The 24,838-nt window shown below is 40.0% G+C and overlaps 2 protein-coding genes across 2 annotated transcripts in view; both read left to right on the top strand.

The window, feature by feature from the left end:
- The window catches only part of wars2 (tryptophanyl tRNA synthetase 2, mitochondrial), a 40,991-nt gene extending 26,940 nt beyond the window's left edge, over positions 1 to 14,051 (top strand). The window contains exons 2-6 of the mRNA XM_061791871.1: positions 1,062 to 1,304; positions 6,320 to 6,400; positions 7,887 to 7,969; positions 8,597 to 8,718; positions 12,607 to 14,051. Coding sequence (XP_061647855.1) covers positions 1,062 to 1,304; positions 6,320 to 6,400; positions 7,887 to 7,969; positions 8,597 to 8,718; positions 12,607 to 13,055 — 978 coding nt within the window. The 3' untranslated portion in view covers positions 13,056 to 14,051. The remainder of the gene's footprint in view (positions 1 to 1,061; positions 1,305 to 6,319; positions 6,401 to 7,886; positions 7,970 to 8,596; positions 8,719 to 12,606) is intronic.
- A 2,876-nt stretch (positions 14,052 to 16,927) lies between these two features.
- The window catches only part of tbx15 (T-box transcription factor 15), a 36,231-nt gene continuing 28,320 nt past the window's right edge, over positions 16,928 to 24,838 (top strand). The window contains exons 1-2 of the mRNA XM_061792767.1: positions 16,928 to 17,333; positions 23,648 to 23,912. Of these exons, the coding sequence (XP_061648751.1) occupies positions 17,093 to 17,333; positions 23,648 to 23,912 (506 nt within the window). The 5' untranslated portion in view covers positions 16,928 to 17,092. The remainder of the gene's footprint in view (positions 17,334 to 23,647; positions 23,913 to 24,838) is intronic.

Genomic DNA, 24,838 nt, shown 5'->3' with positions numbered 1-24,838 from the left:
AACCTGAGTGTGAAACCGGAACCCTGATTTATTCTAATTTGAAACTCTAATCCTTGTTTGAATCCTCAACCCTTGTTTTAAACCCTAATTTCAGACCCTAACCCTAGTTTGAAAATCTAGTCCTGTATTGAAACATTCATTTGAATTGCAATCCAGGCTTGAAACCCTAATTCAAAAGCCCAAACTTAAAACCCTATCCCAAGTTTGAAACCTTAACTTGACCCTAGATCCTGGCTTGAAACCCTAATCGTCATTTCCAACCCTAGCTTGTTTAAAGCCCAGCCCAAGACTTGAAACAGGACCTAGGCTTTGAAACCACCGCTGCTATGTTGTGAATAACCTTTTTCTTGGTATTTGGGGACAATTTGGATTCAGAATGGTGCCCTCTATGGAAGGAAGTTTACTTTGCAGTGTAGTGGCTGATGTCAGGCCTAACAGGACTTTCCAGAAACACTTAAGTGAGTTTGTCACGTTGTTGATGTTAAACTGCGCTCTTGACCATTCTGGTTGTTTGTTGTTCCCACGCCACCTCAAGCAGTCGCTCTGGTGGCCAACAAAGAAAAAAAAAAATGAGGTTTTTGGCCCGCAAGGTGACGCATTCTTTGCTTCCGAGCGTGTTTGGGAGAGAACACAAGCGCTCCGAAGCATCCATGGTGTAAATTTGACACTTTGCTCTCGGAACACTCTCGCACACTCGCTCGCTCTTGTTGCGACTTTCGCACATTTTCACATTTCCACCGTGCTTATAGGCAATCTCAGCTATGTACTCATGGCATTTTGGAGCTACAGGCTTTCAAACTAAATGTAGAAAAGGATTTTAAACCCAACCCAGGGTTGTAACCCTAATTTGGACCTTAACCATTGTTTCAAACCTTAATTTGAAACCCAGACTCTAATTTCCCTTGCTCTCACTGTAATTTTTCATATCTTTTCACTTTCACCCTGTTTATACCATCCATTAGCTACGTAGCATTAGCTCTTTATAGCTAGATAGCTAATGCTAAAAGTTAGCTTTTTTTTTTTTTTTTCTGTGTCCATCGGCGTCTACGACAACATGGCAGCGGGTGTTCTCCGGGATCCAGCCCACTGGGGTGCCCCACCTGGGCAACTACCTGGGGACCCTGGAGACCTGGGCGTCCCTCCAGGACCGCTACCCGTCGGTCGTGTACAGTGTGGTGGACCTGCACGCCATCACCCAGCCCCAGGACCCCCGCAGTCTCAGGACCAACACGCTGGACATGGTGGCCAGCCTGCTGGCGTGTGGCATCAACCCACACAAGGCCATTCTCTTCCAGCAGTCACAGGTAAGACCAATACACGCAAAGGTTGGGGGGGGGGGGCTAGAGACCAATGAATAAGAAGCACTGACCATTGTCTCAGACCAACTGGCCAATCACAGCGCAGTTTGAATATCAAAACCCGAAGACAGGCTTGAAACCCCATATTTGAAAACGTACTGTCATCTTAGTTTGAAACCCTAGCCTTGTTTAGGACTGTATCGTAGATTTCAAGCATGCAGTGGAAACCCTACATTTAATTTGAAACCATAATTTGAAGCTCTAACCCTGTCTTGAAAACCTAATATGAAATTCTAATCCTAGTTTGAAACCAAAACCCAGGGTTTAAACCCTAATTTCCAACCCTACCACTATTTTCAAAGCCTAATTTAAAAAACATACCGTGGTTTGAAGTCCTAACCTTGTCATGAAAACAATCCATTCATTGTCTTCCGCTTATCAGAAGTAGGGTCACGGGGGCAGCAAAGCCGAGACTTCCCTCTCCCGAACCACTTCATGCAGCGAGGCGTTCCCAGGTCAGCTGGGAGACATAGTCTCTCCAGCTTGTCCTTGGTCATACGCGGCACCACCTCCTGGTGTGACATGCTTGGAACACCTCACCAGGCAGGCATGCAGTGGGCATCCTAACCAGATGCCCGAGCCACTTCATCTGGCTCCTCTCGATGCGGAGGAGCAGTGGCTAGACTCTGAGCCCCTCCTGGATGACCAAGCTTCTCACCCTATCTCTAAGGAGGAGCTCGAACACCCTAGGGAGGAAACTCATTTTGTATTCGCAATCTTTTTCTTTCGGTCACGACCCACAGCATGTGACCATAGGTGAGGGTAGGAACATAGATTGAAAGATTGCCTTTCAGCTCAGCTCCTTCTTCACCACGACAGACCCATACAGAGTCCACGTCACTGCAGACGTTGCACAGATCCACCTGTTGATCTACCGCTCCATTCTTCCCTCACTTGTAAACAAGGTCTTGAGATACTTGAACTCTTCCACTTGAGACACGATCTCCTCCTCAACCCAGAGAAGCTCAGATTTGGAGGTGCTGATTCTCATCCCAACCGCTTCACACTCAGCTGCGAATGGCTCCGGTGAGAGTTGAAGATTGCAGCTTGATGAAGCTAAAAGAGGGAAAGGGGGTACTTGGAGAGGGTTAACCCATTATTGAAGGAACAAACTTCAGGTGTACACAAACGACGCGTTGATTAAACTAATGCTTGAAGGAACAAACTTCAGGTGTACACAACGACGTGTGTTGATTAAACTAAGGCACTCATATAGAAATACTCATGCATATTATGTTAAAATATGTGTAAAATAACAGATTGGCTAAAAACAAATAAATGGTGTCAGGACTGTGCTAAGGACAATACAGTATAACTGGCCATGAAAATAAATGATTTTAAATTCAAGTCTGGCTGAACTGTTACCTGCTCAATACTACAGTGCAATTAAATACAGGTAGACTTCATACAAATGACTCAGTATACTTTTGTGCTTTACTCAGCATAGTTTCTTTTCTAGTGAAGCTATTATAAATTGTCAAGAAAATACAGAGAGGGAAAAAGTATTGTTGTTCTGTATTTTTTCACATCGCAATATATATATATATTGCAGGGTTTAAAAAAAAAAAAAAAAAAAAAAATGCAATGTCATTTTTTTTACAAATATCGTACAGTCCAGCACATAGGCACAAACAACAGTCAAGAGTCAACCATCCCCCCCACCCGAATGCAGAGGGAGGCTACACTCTCATCTACTGGGGTGAACCTCAGTGTACAGGCACCAAGCCGGGGGGCAATAAGTATGCCCACACCTGCTGGGTCCCTCTCACCGTGGGCAACTTCAGAGTGGAAAGCAGTCCAACGCCTCTTAGGAAGACTGGTACCGGAGCCCAAACTGTGTGTTGAGCCAAGCCCCACTGTATCTAGTCGGAATTTTGCGACCTCGCACAGGCTCTTTTCCTGCCAGAGAGGTGACGTTCCACATCCCTAGAGCCAGCTTCTGTAGCCGGGGACCAGACCACCAAGGTCCCCCACTTTGGCCGGCGCCCACCTCACCGACCCCTTGGCCCCTCCCACAGGTGGTGATTCCATGGGAAGGAGTCATTAAAACCTTCCATCCATGCATCTGTTTTCTACACCGCTTATCGCGGTTTTCTACACCGCTTTGAAACCTTTCCTTGAAACCCAGACGTAGGCTTAAAATCATGATTTAAAACACTAACCGTTGTTTGAAACCCTAGCCCTTTTTTAAATCCCTAACCCAGGCTTGAAACCATAGCACGTATTTAAAGCCCTAACTAGGGTTGAAACCTTAACTTGAAACCATTACCCAGGCTTGAAACCTTAATTTGAAACCCAGATGTAGCCTTGAAACTTCTAATTGGAAATGCTAACCCAAGACTTCAACTTGAAACTCTAACCCGAGGCTTGAAACCTTCGAAACACTAACCCTTGTTTAAAGCTTTAAACCACGCTTGAAACCCTAATTCATCAATGGCTTCTTTTCTTTCTTTTAGTTTATTTTATCGCCGTCAACCGCCTTCGTGTTTACCTGTCATCACGCTCGGGCGCCTCAAAGCGCTCGCTTGATTCTTATCTCTCTCGCTCACATGCACACGGGCGCACACGCACACAGAGTCTTTGATAGGGCAGGATTGTAAGACACACAAACACAAAGCGCCGAGAAGTGGCCGCTTCAGCCACATCAAAGAATCTTTGTGGAAAGAGGAAAAAAAATGGTAAAGAAGAAGCCATTTTGACCATTTTCAGCACTTGAGCAAATTGCAAATGTCAGCGTCACGGCGACGACAATGTGGGAAATGCTAACAGCTGCTTTGGGCCTTTTGGATGCTCACCAGAGTACAATTTGTGACCACTAACAATTTTTATACACTAACGTTAGCTTAACAAAACTCTGCAGTATTAGTTTCCACTGCTTTCTTTTTGCCCATAGTCTCCTCTCTGATAAAATTCTTACCATGACCAACAGCCGTATGTTGAGGAGGAAACGCACGAGACCTTTGAATACTCATCTTAGCTTTGGAGGCTGCCCTAATATGACTAAGAGTATGATATAACTAGTTTGATACGCCTCAGTCTCCACTTTACTGCACCTTTTGCCAACCTTTGTCTCCTCTCGGGTAAAGGTTTCTCCTCATTGGAACATTTACGGCTAGAAATGACAAATGTAAGCACAGACACACTAATGTTATCTTACCCTATGGCTGTGCCTTAGCTCTGTTCTCCACAGTTGTCTTTTGGATAAAGTTGCCACCTCATTATAACATTTGAAGATGCACATCTACAAAAGACTATGATAAACACACAACCTAACGTTGGGTTGTCCAGTTACTGTGCCTTGGATCTTGACACTTGTGTTTTTGTTTTAGTTTGCGCTATTTTGCTGCCCTCAGTCTCCTCTCGGATAAAGTTGCCACCTCATTGTAACTTTTGAGGATACACGGCTAGAAATTACAACTATATATAAAAAAAATACAACTATAAACACACATGCTAATGATGGCTTAGCCTGTGGCTGTGCTTTAGCTCTAGACGTTCCATTTTATTTATTTTTTATGCTCTCTGTCTCCTCGAATAAAGTTGCCACCTCGTTGTAACAGTTTAGGATAGATGACTCGAAATGCCAACTATAAACACACGTGCTAAAGATAGCTTAGCCTGTGGATGTCTTAGCTTGGGATGCTGCAGTATTATTATCCACTTTGCTCCAGCAGTCCTTAGTCTCCTGCTGGATTAAATTTGCCTCCTTACCAGAAGTAAATACAGGATACCTTTGTTCCCCATTGTTGCTATTGTAAAATTTCTCTTCCAGCATCTTTGCTTAGTATGATACGCCCAAATCTCCACATTGCTGCAGCGGGCTATAGTCTCTTCTGTGATAAAAATGTGTCCGTTTACTGCGAAGTAATTACAGGAATCCATCGTTGTCTCTTTTTCTTAACCTTATCTTACCCCCTTGCTATGACTTTAGGTTTATTATGTTACGCCAAATTCTCCCCTTTTTGGCAGCACTACAGTTTCTTGCTGCCCTCAGTTTCCTCTTGGATAACATTGCCCAATCATTGTAACAGTTGAGGATACACGGCTAGAAATGACAATAATAAGCTTACTCTTTTGCTCAGATTGATTCCGGATACTGCAGTGGAGACTCCTGTCTCCATTTTGCTGCAGCGGTCCATTTTCTCCCTGTCCTTAGTTACCTCTCAAATAAAATTTAAGTTTCCTTCTAACATTTGAGGATGTCTTTAAAAGAAAATAAACCCTTTCCATCTGTCCTTGCTTTAGCTCTGGACACTGTGGTATTATACTCCAAAGTCTCCACTGTGCTGCAGCAGTCTTCTCTTTCATATAAAAAAAGCACCTCCTTACAAGATGTGAACACAGGTGACCCTCCATTGTTCGGGTCTCATCCCAAACGATGTTCAATGCTGCGTGGCTTTCCAAGTTAACATCTTTAATGTGGAATTGTCAATCAGATTGCATACTTTTAACAAATGATCTCACATTCTACTTTTTCGGCGTGAAATTGGAGAGTTGGTCCCTTATGTAGATTTCTGATTTAAGTCCCAGTTATCTGACATTGACGTCACTCCCACAATTCATTGCGCCCAGCCACTGAGAGAGGATGTCAAAGGAGCCAGCAAACCATAAACTTTAATTTGCAGGAGTGGGAGGATATTTCCCCGAAACATACGCACACATGCACGCACATGCGCACCCACACACACTCACATCTGTCATTTAAACCAATCGACCAATTGCGTACTTCTTGAAATCTCCTCATATGTTATTGCATTTGTCATCAGTTTTAAATTTGTGTGCAGTACCCTTTGTTGCCACTATGAGGCGCTATGGGGTCACCTTTAATCTTCCAATCTTGTTTTGTTTAGTGGCTCCGTGGGGGGTTTCTCCACTAAACTTCATGAATGTAAAAGATCATATGGGACTTTAACTTCCAGATGGTGCGTTTAAAGACATCTGAACATTTCCCCCCTTTGCAGGTGCCTGAGCATGCCGAACTCTCCTGGATCCTCGGATGCCTGACCAGCATGCCGCGCCTCCGACACCTGCCACAGTGGAAGGTAGCTATGAAAACTATGCACGCAAGCAAACACACACTCACACACACAGTCTATTCAAGTTTGCACTTGCTGCATGGCCATAAGACAATCAAAATTCAGTGTACTGTAATGGGAGGAAGAGATAATTTTTTCCTGCTTTAGTTTTCATACCTGCCTAAACAGCGTGGCCAAAGCAAACGCCTTTAGAGCTCTGTGGCAAAGTTCCATCTATTCAGGGTTTTGCACTTGCTGCACGGCAATAAGACTGCTCAATATTGTAGTGTAATTGCAGGTGGATCTAATTTTTAGGTTTCCACATGTCTCATGTGTACACACATGCCTGAACAGCGCAGACAAGCTTGAAGCACTGTGGCCAAGTCTATTAGGGGTGGGTAAAAATAATGATTCAGCAATGCATTGCAGTTCTTTACCACGCTATTCAGTATCAATTTAGCAAATCCTCTGATTTGATGCACTTCCAAGCGCTTTGCGTGTGATTCACATTGTACAGGCGGAAGTCACACTCGACCAAGCGACAAGAAAATGGCGATTAAAGCAAGTAGGCGCAGAAGCAGCAGGGTAAAGCGAGCGACTTGTACTTTTAAATTTGACCGTTATTTTGGATTCCTCTGTAAATCCGCAACACAGTAAATGGAAAAAAGACATTTGAAGATAAACAATACCTACACGAAAACACGTCAGAAGTCACCGTCCTGAAGCTGTACACAGAATTACGACAGCGGTCTTAGCGTCGTTTAAGTCGGGAGAAGGAGTGCCACATGCATGTGATGGTTAGACTTCCAGAGTGACTAACCGTACGTAACTATCACTTCTCATTTCATTTCTTACGAGTGGGAATTAGTTTCAAATGTTCTACAGACTATAGTGCCCTGCATTGAAGCCACGCAGGGAGCAATTTCACAAACTTGTTGACAGACACACAATATAGCAAACTTGTTGACAGAGGCAATAAATCAATGGGGTTTGACGACCATCGAATTGTGAGGTTCTTAACAATGCCCAGTCCTAATTTATTCATGTTAACAGTGACCTTTGGGTTTGTTTACAACTTGGATGCAACATGGGTGAGCTGTCTGTGGAGAAGTTGCGTCTATTCAGGTTTGCTGTTGCTGCACGGCCTTAAGATCATGCTGTTGCTTATGGAACCCCCATTTTCAACACAGAAGTGAGATGTTTATTTGTTGTATAAAGTAATAGTTGCGTTTTTTTTTTTCCTCCCGCTGCATATCCAATTACCATCCGCTTCCCTGTCGTCGTCTGTTTTATTGGTTTTTCCACCTGCCAGATTTGTCCTCTTAATAGCCGTCATTTCCCAGCCACCTGCAGCGTCAATCGGGCCCTGAGGAGGCACCGGAGCCAAAAAGGAAAAAGATAAAAACTCACCTTCTGTTTGCCCAAATTCCCCGAAAAACACAGGAGTCAGAAAATGTTCCGGTCTTCAATCACCAAATGCATCGCTTCCATCTTTTTTTGTGTGTGTGTCCAGATGAAGAGCAAGGAGAAGAAGGAAGGCAGTGTGGGTCTGTACACGTATCCTGTCCTCCAGGCAGCGGATATTCTCCTCTACAAGTGAGAATTCTGACATCTCACACGTTGTCCTGTCATTGTAACAATCGTGCCGTGCATTCATCTGTGCAGTTCCACTACAGTCATGTGGCAATATGCGCAAGCACAAACTTTTTATTTTTTTTAAATCCCATCCATCTGCTAGATGTGGTTGGTCACTGATGAAGTATATGCCACTTTTTCTTTTTCATTTTTTAAAAAAAATCTATGACCAAAGATCTTTTTTACTTGTTTATAAAATATGGAATATGGCCAGTGATCCCTATGTTCTTTTGTTGTTGTTGTAGTTGTTTTTAGAAAGCAAAGTGAAAGACCTTTTATTATTATTATTAACTATGACCTGGGATTATTTTTGTTCTGCATTTTAATGTTCCAGGTATCACTTTTTTTTTTATTTATTTTTTTTATGAAGTTGGGCCAGGATCCCTCTTTTTATTTTTTTTTTTTTATCCACCTCAATATTACATAGAAACCAGAATTTTTTTAAAAAAAGTAAATTGTAGTCTTGCATTAAATTATATGCTCTTAAACAAATACATTTCATAACTGTATTTTTTTTTCTGCTTAACCACGTTTGCTAAAGTACATGTTCTCTAGATGATTGTGTACAGTTGTTCGGATTGGTCTCAGGTCCACTCACATCCCCGTCGGCGAGGACCAGGTCCTGCATCTGGAGCTGGCCCAGGACCTGGCTCGTATCTTCAACAACCGCTACGGGGACCACGTCTTCCCTGAACCCCGCGCCTTGCTCAGTAAGAACTTGTTAATAGATGCCAACCCCTTCTGTAGTTAAGCCAATAAGCCTCCATTTAGAAATTCTGATTATAATGATGGATGGGACTATTTTTAAATGCTTACTTAAAAAGCCTTGCAATTAAACACATAGATGACACACACGCACACTGAGAATACGGTTGTTTATTCCCAAGCATCGTAAAAGTACAAAATGGTGTCAGCAGTGTTGATGAAAGAAGCTGGACCAATAGGGTGATAATTGACTGCGGAGGGGGACGGGACATCTGATTGATTGGCGGATGGCAGCGGCGACGGTCTCATCTATCCATTCACCATCCTGTCTTTTTTTGTGTTCTGGGGAGGACAGTCAAATAATCACGAAAGACGAGGTTTGGTTTTGCTAGGTTACCAAAGGAATATCCTAGGCCATGTTTTTCAGCTGCACAACCCCGTCAACATAGCTAGTGTACCCCCAGATTTGTGTCCCACCTTATCAGTTTACAAGTTTTCAACCAGTTTGAGGGATAAATGTACAGTGGGTACGGAAAGTATTCAGACCCCCTTACATTTTTCATTCTTTGTTATATTGCAGCCATTTGTTAAAATTTTTCCTCATTAATGTACACACAGCACCCTATAGTGACAGAAAAAAATGGAAGTGTTGAATTTTTTTACAGATTTATTAAAAAAAGAAAAACTGAAATATCACACAGCCATAAGTATTCAGACCCTTTGCTGTGACACTCATATATTTAACTCAGGTGCTGTCCATTTCTTCTGATCATCCTTGAGATGGTTCGACACCTTCATTGGAGTCCAGCTGTGTTTGATTTATACTGATTGGACTTGATTAGGAAAGCCACACACCTGTCTATATAAGACCTTACCGTTCTCAGTGCATGTCAGCAAATGAGAATCATGAGGTCAAAGGAACTGCCTGAAGAGCTTTGAGACAGAATTGTGGCAAGGCACAGATCTGGCCAAGTTTACAAAAAAAATCTGCTGCACTTAAGGTTCCTTAGAGCACAGTGGCCTCCATAATTGTTAAATGGAAGATGTTTGGGATGACCAGAACCCTTCCTAGAGCTGGCCGTCCGGCCAAACTGAGCAATCGGAGGAGAAGAGCCTTGGTGAGAGTGGTAAAGAAGAACCCAAAGATCACTGTGGCTGTGCTCCAGAGATGCAGTCGGGAGATGGGAGAAAGTTCTAGAAAGTTAACAATTACTGCAGCCCTCCACCAGTCGGGGCTTTATGGCAGAGTGGCCCGACGGAAGCCTCTCCTCAGTGCAAGACACATGAAAGCACGCATGGAGTTTGCTAAAAAAACACCTGAAGGACTCCAAGATGGTGAGAAATAAGATTATCTGGTCTGATGAACCCAAGATGGAACTTTTTGACCTTAATTCTAAGCGTGGAGAAAACCAGGCACTGCTCATCACTGCATGGTGGTGGCAGCATCATGTTGTGGGGGTGTTTTACAGCTGCAGGGACAGGATAACTGGTTGCAATTGAAGGAAAGATGAATGCGGCCAAGTACAGGGATATCAGGGACAGGAATATCCTGGACGAAAACCTTCTCCAGAGTGCTCAGGACCTCAGACTGGGCCGAAGGTTCACCTTCCAACAAGACAATGACCCTAAACCAGGGGTGGACAAACTACGGCCCGCAGGCCACATCCGGCCCGTTGATCATTTCAATTCGGCCCGCCAAAGATTGGTACAGAATCGCCCAGATCATATCAAAATCATGACTCCATTCATTTGACCTTGTCCTGTAATGTCCAGTGGTTCCACCAGGTAGTGCAGTAGGTACAGTGATACATTGACTTGACTGGCTGTTCTGTTTTTACTCTGCTACTGCCAGGCACTGCTGTCTAACAGCCAAATCCCCCCCACCCAAGACCCAACGTCCCCCAGAGATGGGTGTACGTAATGCATTAAAAGACACATGGGGATGAGTGTATGTGATGCATTAAAATCGAGGGGGGCGGGCAGGGCGCCCGGACTGACGTGCTGAAACCCGGTCCGGCACCCGCACCTTCCCGAGCCCATACCAGTCCCTCAGGAACCCCTGAATATGTATGTGTGACCAGATGTGACTAGTGAGAAAAATATATACAGTGAGTGTGTACTACGTGAGTGATTAAGAGGCATGGCTCCTGCAGGTCCGGCCCATCAGGCAGGACAACCACAGATGAAGATGGCCGCCCCCGTGTGTGGGAGGTGGACCCCCCCCCCCCCCCAACCAGGCAGGAACGAAAACCCCACAGCAGCCCCCACAGCCCGCAGGGGACCACCCGGCCCTCCCACGAGAAGAGGAAGAGGCGACTGCAGCGGGAAGCAAGGAACGAAAAGAAGAAGAGGAAGCAGGCCCAAGGAGCGACAGGGGGCCCTCACCAGTAGCCAGAGTGGGGGACCCAGGCGGGCGCCAACTGGCACCGCCCCAGCACTCACGGAACATGGGCGAGTCACCATCACACCATCAATGCTCTCCGGGAGGTCAATCCAGTGGTTCCCCCCAAAATAGAATGATAATAAAACAACAACAACCTTGACAACAAAGAATACAAAAGTCAAAAGTTTACTTTTACACTTACAAAATAGTCTTATTGTCAGAAGGCACACTACTTAGGCAAACGAATCAATAATCTAGATTTAGCATGTTGAGGAAGGGTGACCAGCTATCTACATATATTTGTACCGGTAATTGATTTTTTTCATTCCGCTGATATTGTTTCTAACGCAATATTCTATGATGAGATTTAGCCAGTAATTGATGTTAATAGCTTGTTTGTTTTTCCAGTTTAATAGAATTATTTTCTTAGCAGTAGTTAACGCGACAAGTAATGATTGTGAATACTTATTAGGGAGGTCGATTGTGCTTAAGTTGCCAAGTATGCACAATCTTGGGGAAAGTGGAATCCTGCAGTTCAAAATATAAAAGAGTTTCTGTGTAACGGAAGACCAAAAGCATTGAATAGGTGTGCATTCCCATATAGCATGAAAATAGCATTGCATGCATATATTAGATGGAGATAAGCCCAATTTATGCATAGTGTACTGAGTAAAATGTGTTCTGTGGAGCACTTTATATTGTATAAGATGTAAATTTGTGTCATTCTAAGCGTATTGTTACATATCTGTATCCAGTAGTTATGGTCAGCGGACATAGAAAGGTCTTCTTCCCATTTAGTGATTGGTAAGTGCATTGATTTAGTGCATTTGATTAATTTTTAAACTTTTGAGAGATTTTTTTTTTCCTTTGCGGAAGAAGCTTCACTATTTGCTTGACAAACTCCGGCCGTTCGAGGGTGCTCTGGAGTGTTGGTATTCTTTTTTTTTTTTTTTTTTTTTTTTTTTTTTTTTTTTTTTTTTTTTTACCGAGCACGTGCAAAAATCTCGTTGCCTCTTTTGCGGCTGCGTGCACATGGATCTGCAAAACACCACCAAAAAAAAGAAAAGAAAAAAAAGCCCCACCCACACCCCCCGCGCACCCCAACACCCATTTCTCGTGGACCATGCTTATTGGCATATCCCTGCTTATTCAAGAATTTTGGTAGGTTAAAAATTTTAAATGTTTTAAGAGTAGTTTTTTTCCCCCGATGCAATTGTAATGGGAGTCAATTATTCACGGATTTCCACTATTCGTGGTTGGGCCCGGCCGACCAATTATTGCCCATTTTCACTCCCTTTTGACTGTAAATGTCATTATTTTTCCCTGACTGCCATTCTGCTTGCCTTTCTCCAACTTTTTATGCTCATCCCCTTCTTTTTTGTCTCCCACCTATTATTATTTTCTCACATTCAGTTTTAACTGTAAATGTGCCACAATTACATCTGCTGACCATTACATTTTTAGTCTCTCGCAACCTTTACTCACATTCTCCATCTGATTTCCTCCACAGGCTCCACCCGAAAGGTCAAATCCCTCCGCGACCCCTCATCCAAAATGTCCAAATCGGACCCCCTGACCATGGCTACCATTTACATCACAGACACCCCGGAAGAAATCACTCTGAAAATCCGCCGCGCCGTCACCGACTTTACCTCGGAGGTGACGTACCACCCGGAGACGAGGCCTGGAGTGTCCAACCTGGTTAGCATCCACGCTGCCGCCGCCGCCATCAATGTCGACGAGGCAGTGTCGCAAGCCCGAGGTTTGGACACGGCGGCGTACAAGAATCTGGTTGCCGAAGTGGTCGTCCAGAGGCTGGCGCCCATTCGGGACAAGGTTGTGCGGCTCAGGGCGGAGCGCCTCCACCTGGAGGCTGTGCTGGACGAAGGGCGACACAAAGCCAGGCAGCTGGCCACCATCACGCTACAGGAAATCAGAAGATTGGTTGGATTCTGTTGACGGGCGGATTTGGAACTGCCACTGCCCGATTGGTCCAATTTTTTGGGATTAAATCATGGTTAACGTCCATGGTTAAGTTTTTTTTTTTTGTTTGTTTGTTTTGTTTTGTTATTAGTTGTTTTTATTTTTTTTTATTTTGACCGAATCATGATAAGAAATACAGCTAACAATATATAACAATATATATTTTTATTTTTATTTTTTACTTCGGTTGTGGGCAGGGCAGATTTGGAACTGGGCCTGATTGGTCCGTTTATTGATGATATGATAGATGAGTTCCTGTCCCTGAAACTTTTTATTTTTCTAGACCTACCCCATAAGGAATTTTTTTCACTACATGAAGTCACACTGGTCGGTTGATAGGTAGACTTGGAATTGACACCACTGATTGGTCCATTTTTGTGGATGACACACTTCCTCCCTCAAACGTTTTATTTTTCTATTTTTTGAGAACTGGATCATGGTTGGAAACAATATATAAATATTCAAGATGATCATTTACATTTTTTGTGTAATCACAACATAATAACTTTTTCGCTACATGACGCTAACCAACTGGTCAGATTCTGTTCACAGGCCGAATTGGAATGGATACAACCTGATTGGTCTGTGTTTTGTAATGACGTCATAGTTCCTGTCTCTGAAACGTTTTTTTTGTTTGTTTTTTTTAAATTTGGAATGGATCATGATTACAAGAAATAAATATTTAAACATTAAGCATTATGATTTTCTTTTTTCAAATGTACAACTTTTTTTCACACAAAATAATTTAGACGACCAGTTAGATTTTGTGAATGAGCATGCTTGAAATTTACACCACCTGATTGGTCCCTTTATTTTATGACATAACAGTTTATGGACTCATTTCCTACCTCCATTTTAAGACACAACTTTGTTTTTGTCATATTTGTAATTAATTAATAATGTCTTAAAGACATAAATGCATATCCGAATGTTTGTCCTCCTCCTCCCTTAGATTAAACCATTTTACAACACACAACTGCTATTTTTTGTATTTTATATTTTTTCCAAGTTTAAAAAAAAAACAGCTATGACAAACAAATTCATATGTTAATAGTCTGTATCATACAAAGCACTAAATTTTTACGTTAATTTTAATTAAAAAAAAAAAACAGCTATGACAAACAAATTCATATGTTAATAGTCTGTATCATACAAAGCACTAAATTTTTACATTAATTTTAATTTAAAAAAAAAAAAAGTTAAGCAGGGACCAGTATGTCAATCTGATAGATAATACACTTTAAAAGTAAATAATGATTTACCTCTCCATTATTATCCTCAGGGTTTCAATTGTATACTAACCTTAAATATATACACAATGATTAGATGTATACATATACATGACCCCCGCCCCCAAATTAAAAACCAATATTTTCACGTGCACATTTCCTTTAATTTTTCTTCATCTTGCCCCCTTTTGTTGTTCTCCTCATCTTCATACACACATTTGTTAAACCCTCACCCCTCCAAAAATAAAACTGAAAAATATATGAATGAACGTAAAATAAAAGAACAACACTAAAATGACTGGATTTTTATTTTTATTTTGGTCTGTAATTAAATAAAATGTGCAAACGTGTTTTATGCACACGTATAAAAACGTCAAGTTGCCATAAAACTAAACAATTATTACAACTCGCTGCGTTTAAACTGCAAAACAGTCACTAAAGACAACGAGGCATTTTTTTTTTTAAATAACTGTTTGACGAATAGTCACAGTAATGGTCAAAACCGGATGCTTCCTGTTCATTTAAATGAACATAATCGTTACTTTTGCACAAAATCACATCGCTGACTCGCTTTTTATGCAAGGATGATGCGTGTGTGTGTGTGTGTGCGCGCCCGGGTGTGCTTGCCTCTTACAGGCGCGGCCGTGTTTTACAGCTCTTGTTTTTTTGCACGCTTCAGTTATCGCAGGGGTCACTCGGGGTCAAAAAGGTTCGACTAATTGAATATTAAACACAGCACCTTACACGCATGCGCAGTGTGTCCTGCAGTTGAAGTCTTTCTTGGAAATGAAAGAAGGAAACTGGTGCTGTTAATTAAAAAGAAAAACAAAAAGTTAGAGCTAAAAAACAAAACAAAAACATAAATAAGCAACAACCATTCAGTAATGCCTATATTATAGCTTCATTTTTTAAATGGAATAATGGCACATTTTGAACAGGGTTAAAATCAGGGCTTCCACTATTTTTATGTATTATCTTTTGGCGGGGAAAATAATATAATTGCCATAATTAGACTATGTATCTCTTGTATTGAAATGCAAAGTAAAGTATTTCATACATTATAACATAATACAATAAATAAAGTGGATGGAATATATATTAGCAGCCACGTAGAGGGTAGTTACGCATTTTATTTTTAAATTATACCCCCTATTCATATTTTTGAACAATACACCTTATTAAACTCCACATTCGCAATGTAATATGAATTTTGATATACAAATCTTTCTTTGTGTGTGTGCGTGCGCGGGGGGGTGTGGGTGGGGCTTTTTTTTCTTTTCTTTTTTTTGGTGGTGTTTTGCAGATCCATGTGCACGCAGCCGCAAAAGAGGCAACGAGATTTTTGCACGTGCTCGGTAAGTACTGCAAATATGTACGAATTTTACAGCCCTCAAAAGAAAATTTGCTACGGCCTCGATTGTATTGATTTTGTGTCATAAAATGCAATTATTGCTCGTTTTTCCTCCTTATGTATTTTCATTGGGTAAACCATGAACGCAAAGCACATTATTACTCTGTTATTATTATTATTATTAGGCGTAGTCAATGTATTATTTATTATATTAGTAAATTACTAAAGCATCCATATATTGCTATTCCTCTTACACAATTGTACTTTTCACTGTCACTAATGCGGTTGATGTGAATACAACAAATCATCGGTATGACATAATTTATATTGCTGATGTCTGCATTATTAATTATTAGGAAGATTTTTTAAAGCATCGTTTTATTTTAGATAGTCTCCTACACTGGAAAAAGAAGTAGCTACTAAGTTTTATAATTTCATCAGTTGCACATGAATAAAATAATTCACAATTTTCCCCTCTTTTCCTCAAAAAACAATCAAATACTATATAGTTTGCTTAACATTTTTAATCACGTGAACCCGGTGTACATGTTCAAATTGAGTCAATTCAAATGACCTCTTGTCAGTGTATTTAACAAACCGCTGTTTTGATGTTAGTTTGTATTAGGGCATACCTAAACGCGTGTAATCACCTTTATTAATAACAATAATAACTTGTAATAACTTGTAATAATGAATAATAGTATTTAGATTTTCCTTATGATTAATCCAACGTTACAACTAATGGTGCTTTCCCTGATCGAGTCGTTATAATTGACAATTAGTGGGTAAGATACATATAAATGCATAATGAAATAAACTTACAATAGTTGTGTCATATTTAATAACAATAGATATATTATAATGAGTTTAGTTTTTTAGGCTCACCTGCGCGTCGGCGTCCTCTTTGACCTCCGATCATGTGGTTTCCTTTTCGCAGTTGATGGACATTTGAATAAAATAAATAATAATAATAATCTAGATTTCAAATTAATCCATCACATTGACTGATTGACAAGCAGGTATTTTTTTTATTTTGCTGCGTGTGTGTGCGTGCGTGCGTGTGTGTGTGTGTGTGTGTGTGTGATTGACAGCCGTTGCGAAATAATCCATTTTGGCTGCAGGGCCATTTGGTCCTGTCATGCCATTGGTGGAAAAAGTTTGCCTGGCACCCCGTTCTCGCTGCCGATTGGACGCCAGAAATAGCCCCGCCCTTCGCTTGAAAAAAAAAAGCAAGACTCCAGACGTGAGTATCAATCAGAGGTGGCTCGCCCCAACACAGAGACGACCATGGCGGCCCGGGGAAGCTCCACACAGCGCTCCTTCTGCTTCTTCTTTTTCTTCTTCTAAGTGGTGGATTACTTTTTTGGGCTCTTTTTGATTTTAAACCTCTAGCCGCGGTGTGGAGCGACTGGACGCTACTCCCCACTCCCGACATGAGTGAGAGGAGGCGTTCGGCCGCCGCTCTGAGCTCGCGAGCCCACGCGTTCTCCGTGGAAGCCCTCATCGGCTCCGGCAAGAAGAGAAAGCTCCGGGCCGCCGCCGCCGCTGCCGCCGCCGCCGCCGCCGCCGCTGCTGCCGGCGGTGGCTGGGACCACCAAAAAGACGACGACGACCTCCACTTGGCCGCCGTGGTGGACACCGACGACCCGGCGCACTGCCTCCACATGGATCCGGGTCAGTGCGCATGCTCACAACACAAACTATTTATTTATTTTATTTTTTCAAAGACCACCCGCGTATTTAATCGGCCATTTTAGCGGAGACAAATTTTTGGACCGGGACGTGAACGCAGCACGGAACGCGCACGCTCAAATTCACGTCCGAAATCGCATAAAAACAAACAAAAATGTATGACGTTTTTTTTTTTAAAGTAATTAAGGCAAATCATGTTGTCAATACATAAAAAAATCATTATCATAATAATAATATATCTATATCACTAAAATTAAGATAATAAATACTATTTACATTAGAAGTATTAGTCATTGACATGTAGTGTTTACACTTTATTGTTTTTTTTTGTAAATTAAGGTATAAAATGTTCATTTAACTGAAAAAAGTACTTAATTTGATCATGTACATCGTTTGCACATAATTGAAACGTTTAACTGACGCAATTGTCCCGTCTTCTCCTCGAAAATGAATAATATATGCTAGTTTAACACATTTTAATCATGTTCAACCGATGGATATGTTCGAATTAAGTATATTCAAAAGAGTTTTTTTGTTTGTGTTTTTTTTTTTTAAAGTAAAGATATACGTTAAATCATTCAAACCTAGTATTTAAATGATGATTTCAGGGTTAACGAAAAAAAATCCTTAGGGTTATCAGGTACGTGAAGACGTCACGGATCGCGCGTGCATGAGCCACGAAGTGTTCTTAAGTTTGGCGGCAGGGCCACGGTAGCGCGCACCCCCAAAACTACAAAAGACGTTAGCACTGCACGATTTTCCCCAATAGTTATATATTATACACACTATAGTATTATCTAACACTATATGAATTAATTTCCGCCATACTGTCTATAGAACCTTGAGTGGCACCACGTACAATAATCTTTATTATTAATATTATTGAAAATGTGCAATACATAATTAAAATACTCGTCCAAGTCCTTATTTAAAATACGTTTAAAGGAGACTTATTGGTAATTCAAATGTAGTCTTTTAATCAAATAAATTAAATCATAAAGTCTTGAATATTATGTGATTTAAAAAAATAAAACTATGTAAAAAGGAAAATACGTTTTTCAAAAAAAATCTGCAAAATGTTAATTTTATATTACAAAAAATAACAAAAAACAAAGTTAAGGGGAAACATAATATTCAGTAAATAATATAACAATAATAATAAAATGAAATGGAAACAGGGAAAATAACTTTTAAAATAAATCCACAAAGGTTTTAGGAGTATGCTTCATGACAAGAACAAATCACATGAAATAAAGTTTTAAAATAGTGTACAATTTTTGTGCAAGTCATATATTAAAATGTTTTTTTAATTAAGTGACAAATGTAAAAAAAATCACAGTACATTATTATTATTATTATTATTGGTAGTAGTATTGCCGTACTGAATTACCATTATTACATAGAAATATTAAACTATAAATTCATCAACTACATTTTTATATATGTATAATAATAAACCGATATATAGGGGAAACACATTGAATTCTTTAAAATACATCCTCAATATAGCGTTCAGTGTAAAACTGTTGATTCAAAGTAATGTTGAAATGTGGTTTTGAAATCACGTGACTCAAACTACACGTTGCCCTGAACTGGAAGTTTTGCGTTGCGCAAACATGAATTTTCCCCACCTGCTCTCATCGGGCTGCCGATCTGCGTGCAGGCGGCCACAAGAGCCTCTTCGCCGGCCTCCTCTCCCAACTAACTTGGCCTTATTTTGTACACCTCCGCAGAGGACAAAAAGCAACAAAAGCACTCTAGGCCGAATCACCATCGCTATCAAATCCGTTATCCGACTAAACCATCGTTTCACCTCGAAATCGCAATATTTTGACACATAACTTAAACCCCCAAAATGACGCATTCAAAAAAGAACATATCGAGGAAAATCCAATAAACAATGGGCAAAACACTATTGTGCCACAACAACGTCATATTTTTGCATTAGATAACAAAAAAACCTTCAATTTTTAAAGTAGAAAGAATACTGTTCAACAAAAAAGTGACCGAAGTTGCCACAAAAATGCTATATTCTGCACACACACAGTTACTTAATGTAAATTAATTTTCAAAGAGCGTACAAAGATAAGTTAATTGAAACAAAACAGTATAAGTCACTTTCAACACAACAAATGTTTCCCAAGAAAATAGTGTATTTTGCCACAAAAACACTTTTTTTGGTACCGAATTTTACAGGCTTATTCTTGAACAAGGTCAAAAGAAATGCCCCAAAACATGTTCCACCACAAAACCGCTAGAGTTTCCAAAATACAATTACCACAAAAACTATATTGGACCATGACAGTGCTTAATTTTTAAATTTAATTCTTAAACTGTGACTCCAAAGCACTTTGGGTTAATTTGGGAAACGTTCACGCAGCACCAACAACATTTCGTCACGAATTCCTACAAAATGCTACAAAAACCCGAGTCAAGAAAAGGCGTGTGTGATGGGGAAAACGGGCAATAAAAATCAGACCCATTTTGAGACCCCCGAACCCTCAATTTGGGGCCCCCCGACTAATGAGGTCTGGTGTGTGTGTGTGTGTGTTGACAGCTCCCGTTTGGCCTCTGCTTTTTCCCTCCTCTGAGGACTTCCTGTCAAATTTTCTCCGTTTTACTATCCATCCATCCATTCTCAATACCGCTTATCGTGTTCGGCTTCGAGCGGAAGGCGGACTACACCCTACATCCATTTTACTAACTAGACAAAATATTAGAGACAGCTAAACTATGACACTGGCATAATACATTGTAAATAACAGTTATAATGTATACAGGACAATACAATTGATAAACGTATTGTTCAAAGTGTCATTCAAATAATAATGATTAATAACCATAATGATGGTGCGTGTGTTGGGAGTCTCATCAGGATTTAATAATTTAAATAAATCCTACAAAAACAAATAATTCGGACCATTTAAAGCAAAGGGATTACAAAACAGTTAAAAGTGCAACACTCACGAGGCAAAATGTGTCAAAGCCACACATACTATATGCATGTCAAGATAAACACTAGTTTGCCAAGAAAATATCATGCGTCATTTGCTACGAAATGGCAATAAATATGCCTCAAATGTTATATTTTCTGAACAAAACAGATAGTCACACTTGCATGACACAGTATTTTGCAACAAAATGTGTTTTAAATTGTATTTTTCCACAGAATTTCAATATTTTGTATTTAGCATTCACCGTAAAACCCCTATTTTCCCAAGTAAAACTCAACAAATGATATACATGGCTCATTTTCCAAACAAAATGCAATGTCTGGCCCCAAAACTGCAATAAAGAGAGACCTTGAATTACAGGTTTAATGTATTCTGTGATCACGCTTGTATCTCAAATGATCTTTCTCTACTGAAATGAATGAAAATGCCATTAATCCATTCCAGCCTCCCCCAAAACACCAACAATTAAAAAAAAATGTTTTTAAAAACTAAAATAACAGTCTATAGTCTAGAAACACATGAATAACGAGTACATAAAGAGCTAAACCATTTGTGCATCATGATTTCAGGCTTTAATTCATTGTGCTGCTGGTTCTGGAGGACGTGCTTTGGCCAACAAGGGGCAGTACAATGCATGCAGACATACTACATGTAGATTTCCTCATGAATCACAGAAGTAGACTGTTCAACTAAGCTGCAGTAATATGAGTCATTCTTCACGGAGGATAAAGAATATGCCTGTGAGGATTGTTATATTACACTGGGGAACAATTTGAAGACAAAAAAAATCTCTTGAGTTAGATTTTTATGTTGATTAAAACTAAAATTGGCATGCTGATTCCAAAATTGCAGTCATTTTTTTTTCCGAGCACGTCAAGTTTTTTTCTCCACAGCTTACCCTCCAGATAAGCAAAATTCCACTTATTAGCCGGAGTAAGACTTGCCAGCTGATTACGATTGGACTCATCTACAGCTACGTGGCAACTTGTTTGAGCAGTCGCAATTGAGAGAGTGCGGTGAGAGGTGTGCGCAGCTCCCAATAGGTCAGTACTATCACTATCTGCAAACAGAAAGCTAGCATAGTAGGAATTAAGAGGATTTGCGCCATATCCTTTGTAAAACAATAGTGTTAAATAAACATTGCAGTCATGCCTGTTTCTTTCATATTTCATTGTATGTTTTATAAAGCAAGCACATATCTGTTAAGTACAGTATATTTTATATTTTTAAAGAAAATGGGGATCTATAGTTTAAAGATTTGATGTGATAAAGAAAACCTGAGATCAATTTTGGATTCCGCACCCAAAATTGAGTTAAAAAAAAGCTGTCAGACCTAGCTCAACAAAAATTACGTTCCCCAGTGTTCTCTATTTGCATGAGTTGCTACTGCTTGTGTTCCAATACAAGTTGTTTAAAGGTTTATAATGAATTGATGCTAGTTTTGTCAGCCCATCTGTAGCGTTTCATATCCTGAGTTAGCATTAGGATAGCAGACTTTTGTAAGGTGTGTGGTTTGGTTGAATACACATGTAATTCTCTTTGTTTTATGTTTAGTTTGAAAGTAAACTTCAGATGGGTGTGCCAATAAACCGCTTGAAGCTGCTTTCTTGAGCTATAGTTGTGAAGTTTGGTGCCTCCATCAAGTACTCATAAATCAAATGTTGGCTCGCAACTCAAGACAAAAAAAAAATCAGTGAATGACAGCTCGTATCTCAAAAACATGTACATTGGGTTATTGCTGAAGTGCACAACAAAAACAATTTTTTTTCCACAAACAATAGATTTTGACGCCAAATCAGTATTTTATATTTTCTGATGAGAATGCTCCATTTTATTTTCCAAATAAATCCCACTATTGTGCTACTGAAGACTTTTTCTCCAGTCTTTATTTTGCCATGACAATTCCATGTTTGCTCCCAAAATGCTAATTTAGTCACAAATATATTGATTGTATATGTAAAAATGCAACAATAAGCCTCAAACAACAAGAATTTGTGGTATTTATCCACAGAAAGTCTGTCATTTGCCATGGAAACTGAACATTTACACACTAAAAGAAGTACTATGTACTAATGCCACAAAAATGCTCTTTTTTTTTTCTCAACAAAATGCAATATCTGGCTACCAAATGGTTTATTTAGCTGCAAAAATGTTTTTTATTTCTTTTTTTCTGTTGGGAATGATCCAATCTGTATGATACTATTTACATGACGTTTTTGGAGCCAGTGCTACTAAATTGTCATTGAGTTGTGACGATTATGATGATTTGTCCCCAGTGTATGAAAACAAATATATAAAAATGTATAGACATCGTAAATATGGATGTCAATAAATATGGCATCTGCAAGCCCTGTGTAAAAATGTAAGTGAAGCAATTTGTTCCAAACATCTGTCTTAGGGCAACATGATTACGTCATCAAGTCCCATTTGTTGTTGTTGCTACTGAATTCATATTTGCCATTTTATTATTTTGGGAATAAATATTTTATTTTAGTAATATGTTTAATTATGTATATTGTAAAAATACAAACCATGGCACATCCAAAATGTATACCTCTTATGACAATGTATTAAATTATAATATTTATATTTAGTAAATGTAGTAAATTTTGATAATGAATATATACAGTACATAAAATATTGAAGTTACTTATAGTTACTTTTATAAAGTACATTTGTGTTGGGGGTTGACCCTCCATAATTGTAGATTTTTCACCCTATTTTACCAAATGTTTTTTTCTCATAGCAAAATAAAGTCAATTGTCTTAAATTACATATGAGGTATAATAATACAGTAATCATCAACCATTATAACATGAAAACAATGTAACAACACACAAAAATGTATGATAAGCACATGGACTCTGAATATTTCAATTTGAATGTTGCTTTTCTCACATTTGTATTAACATGAAAATATGAACTATTTTGGGCGTCACACAAATTTCACAATTGTAACTCTTTCACCCTAAATGACCGAATGTTTGGTTTTACTAAAACACACAATATCATTTCAGCAAAAGTTAATTAATAAATCCATTCATTTTGTAAATTATGAATCTACCTCATTTTGAATGTTGATTTTTGCATAATAAAAAAAAAAATAGATGTTCTTTTAAAAAAAAAAAAAATTTAATCCGTGCAAGGTACTGAAAAGCTTGTAAATGGACGTTCACGGACATTCTTTTTTTGTTTAATGATGGGAAAGTTAGTGTTCGCGATTTTCCACGCATCACCATCACAGTGGGACTCCAACAATTTCCACACGCGTTCTCCTCCTCCCCCTTCTTCCAATAAATCCCGAAATAAAAACGGCCAACTTCTTCCCTCCTCGTCGTCCAGACTCAGAGGCGAGTCCCGGCTCCGACTGCTCCGACCTGGCGGAGAGGACGTCGTGCTCGTTCGGCTCGCCTACCTGCGAGCTGCCGGCTGCTGCGTCGGTGGGGGCGGGCGGCCCCTGCGAGGCCTCCTCGCTGGCGGCCTCGGCCTCGGCCTCGGCCTCCGCCTGCTCGTCCATGGATGCGATCCACGTGGAGCTGCAGTGCGCGGACCTATGGAAGCGATTCCACGACATCGGAACCGAGATGATCATCACCAAGGCCGGCAGGTACACACACACACACAAACCAAAGACAACCAATAGCCACAACAGCTCATTTCCCAAGAAGAGGCGAACAAAACAAGGCTCTTTACCTGCCATGTAATGATAAAAACAATAATATACGTACAGTACATACATTATGACTTTTACAACTACAATGTTAGATATATATCATTTTAACTTATTTTTCTCGTAGTTAAAATGTGGTTTATTGGACTAAATTTTTATGTTGTAAAGTCAAAATATTTTTATTACTAGAAATGTTGACTATACGCTTGTTTTACAAATATGAAATATGATTTTGTTAATTCGTTATTTTTTGTTAAATGTTTATTCTAACATCTTGTCTGCATAGTTCATTTTAAGAAGCCATTTCTCTAATTAAATATACATTACTGTATTTATCCATCCATCCATTTTCCATACCACCTATCGTCAGTAGGGTCGCGGGTGTGCTTGGGCCCATCCCAGCTGACTCTGGGCAAGAGGCGGGGTACACCCTGAACTGGTCGTCAGCCAATCGCAGGGCACATATAAACAAACAACTATACGGGCAATTTAGAGTCTTCAATTAACCTACCTTGCATATTTTGGGGATGTGGGAGGAAACCAGAGTACCCGGAGAAAACCCACCCAGGCACGGGGAGAACTCCACACAGGTGGGGCCGGGATTTGAACCCGTCCTCAGAACTGTGAGGCAGATGTGCTAACCGGTCACCCACCGTGCCACCTGCAACATATTCGTTTGCTATATTTATTTTGTGAAGTTAAGGCTAGAAGTCTAGCTGTTAATTTGAGAGATTCTAATCTTATTTTGATATTTTCAACTGCATGAATTGGCAATTTGTGCATATGTAAGTTTTCTACTTTCAAGCGAGTGAATAAAATAAGATTTTTTTGCGCCGCTCTCTCCTTTTCAATATTATAACACA

This window comes from Phyllopteryx taeniolatus, chromosome 12, assembly GCF_024500385.1.
Source record: "Phyllopteryx taeniolatus isolate TA_2022b chromosome 12, UOR_Ptae_1.2, whole genome shotgun sequence".
Taxonomy (NCBI): domain Eukaryota; kingdom Metazoa; phylum Chordata; class Actinopteri; order Syngnathiformes; family Syngnathidae; genus Phyllopteryx; species Phyllopteryx taeniolatus.
This window is presented reverse-complemented; position numbering and strand designations above follow the sequence as displayed.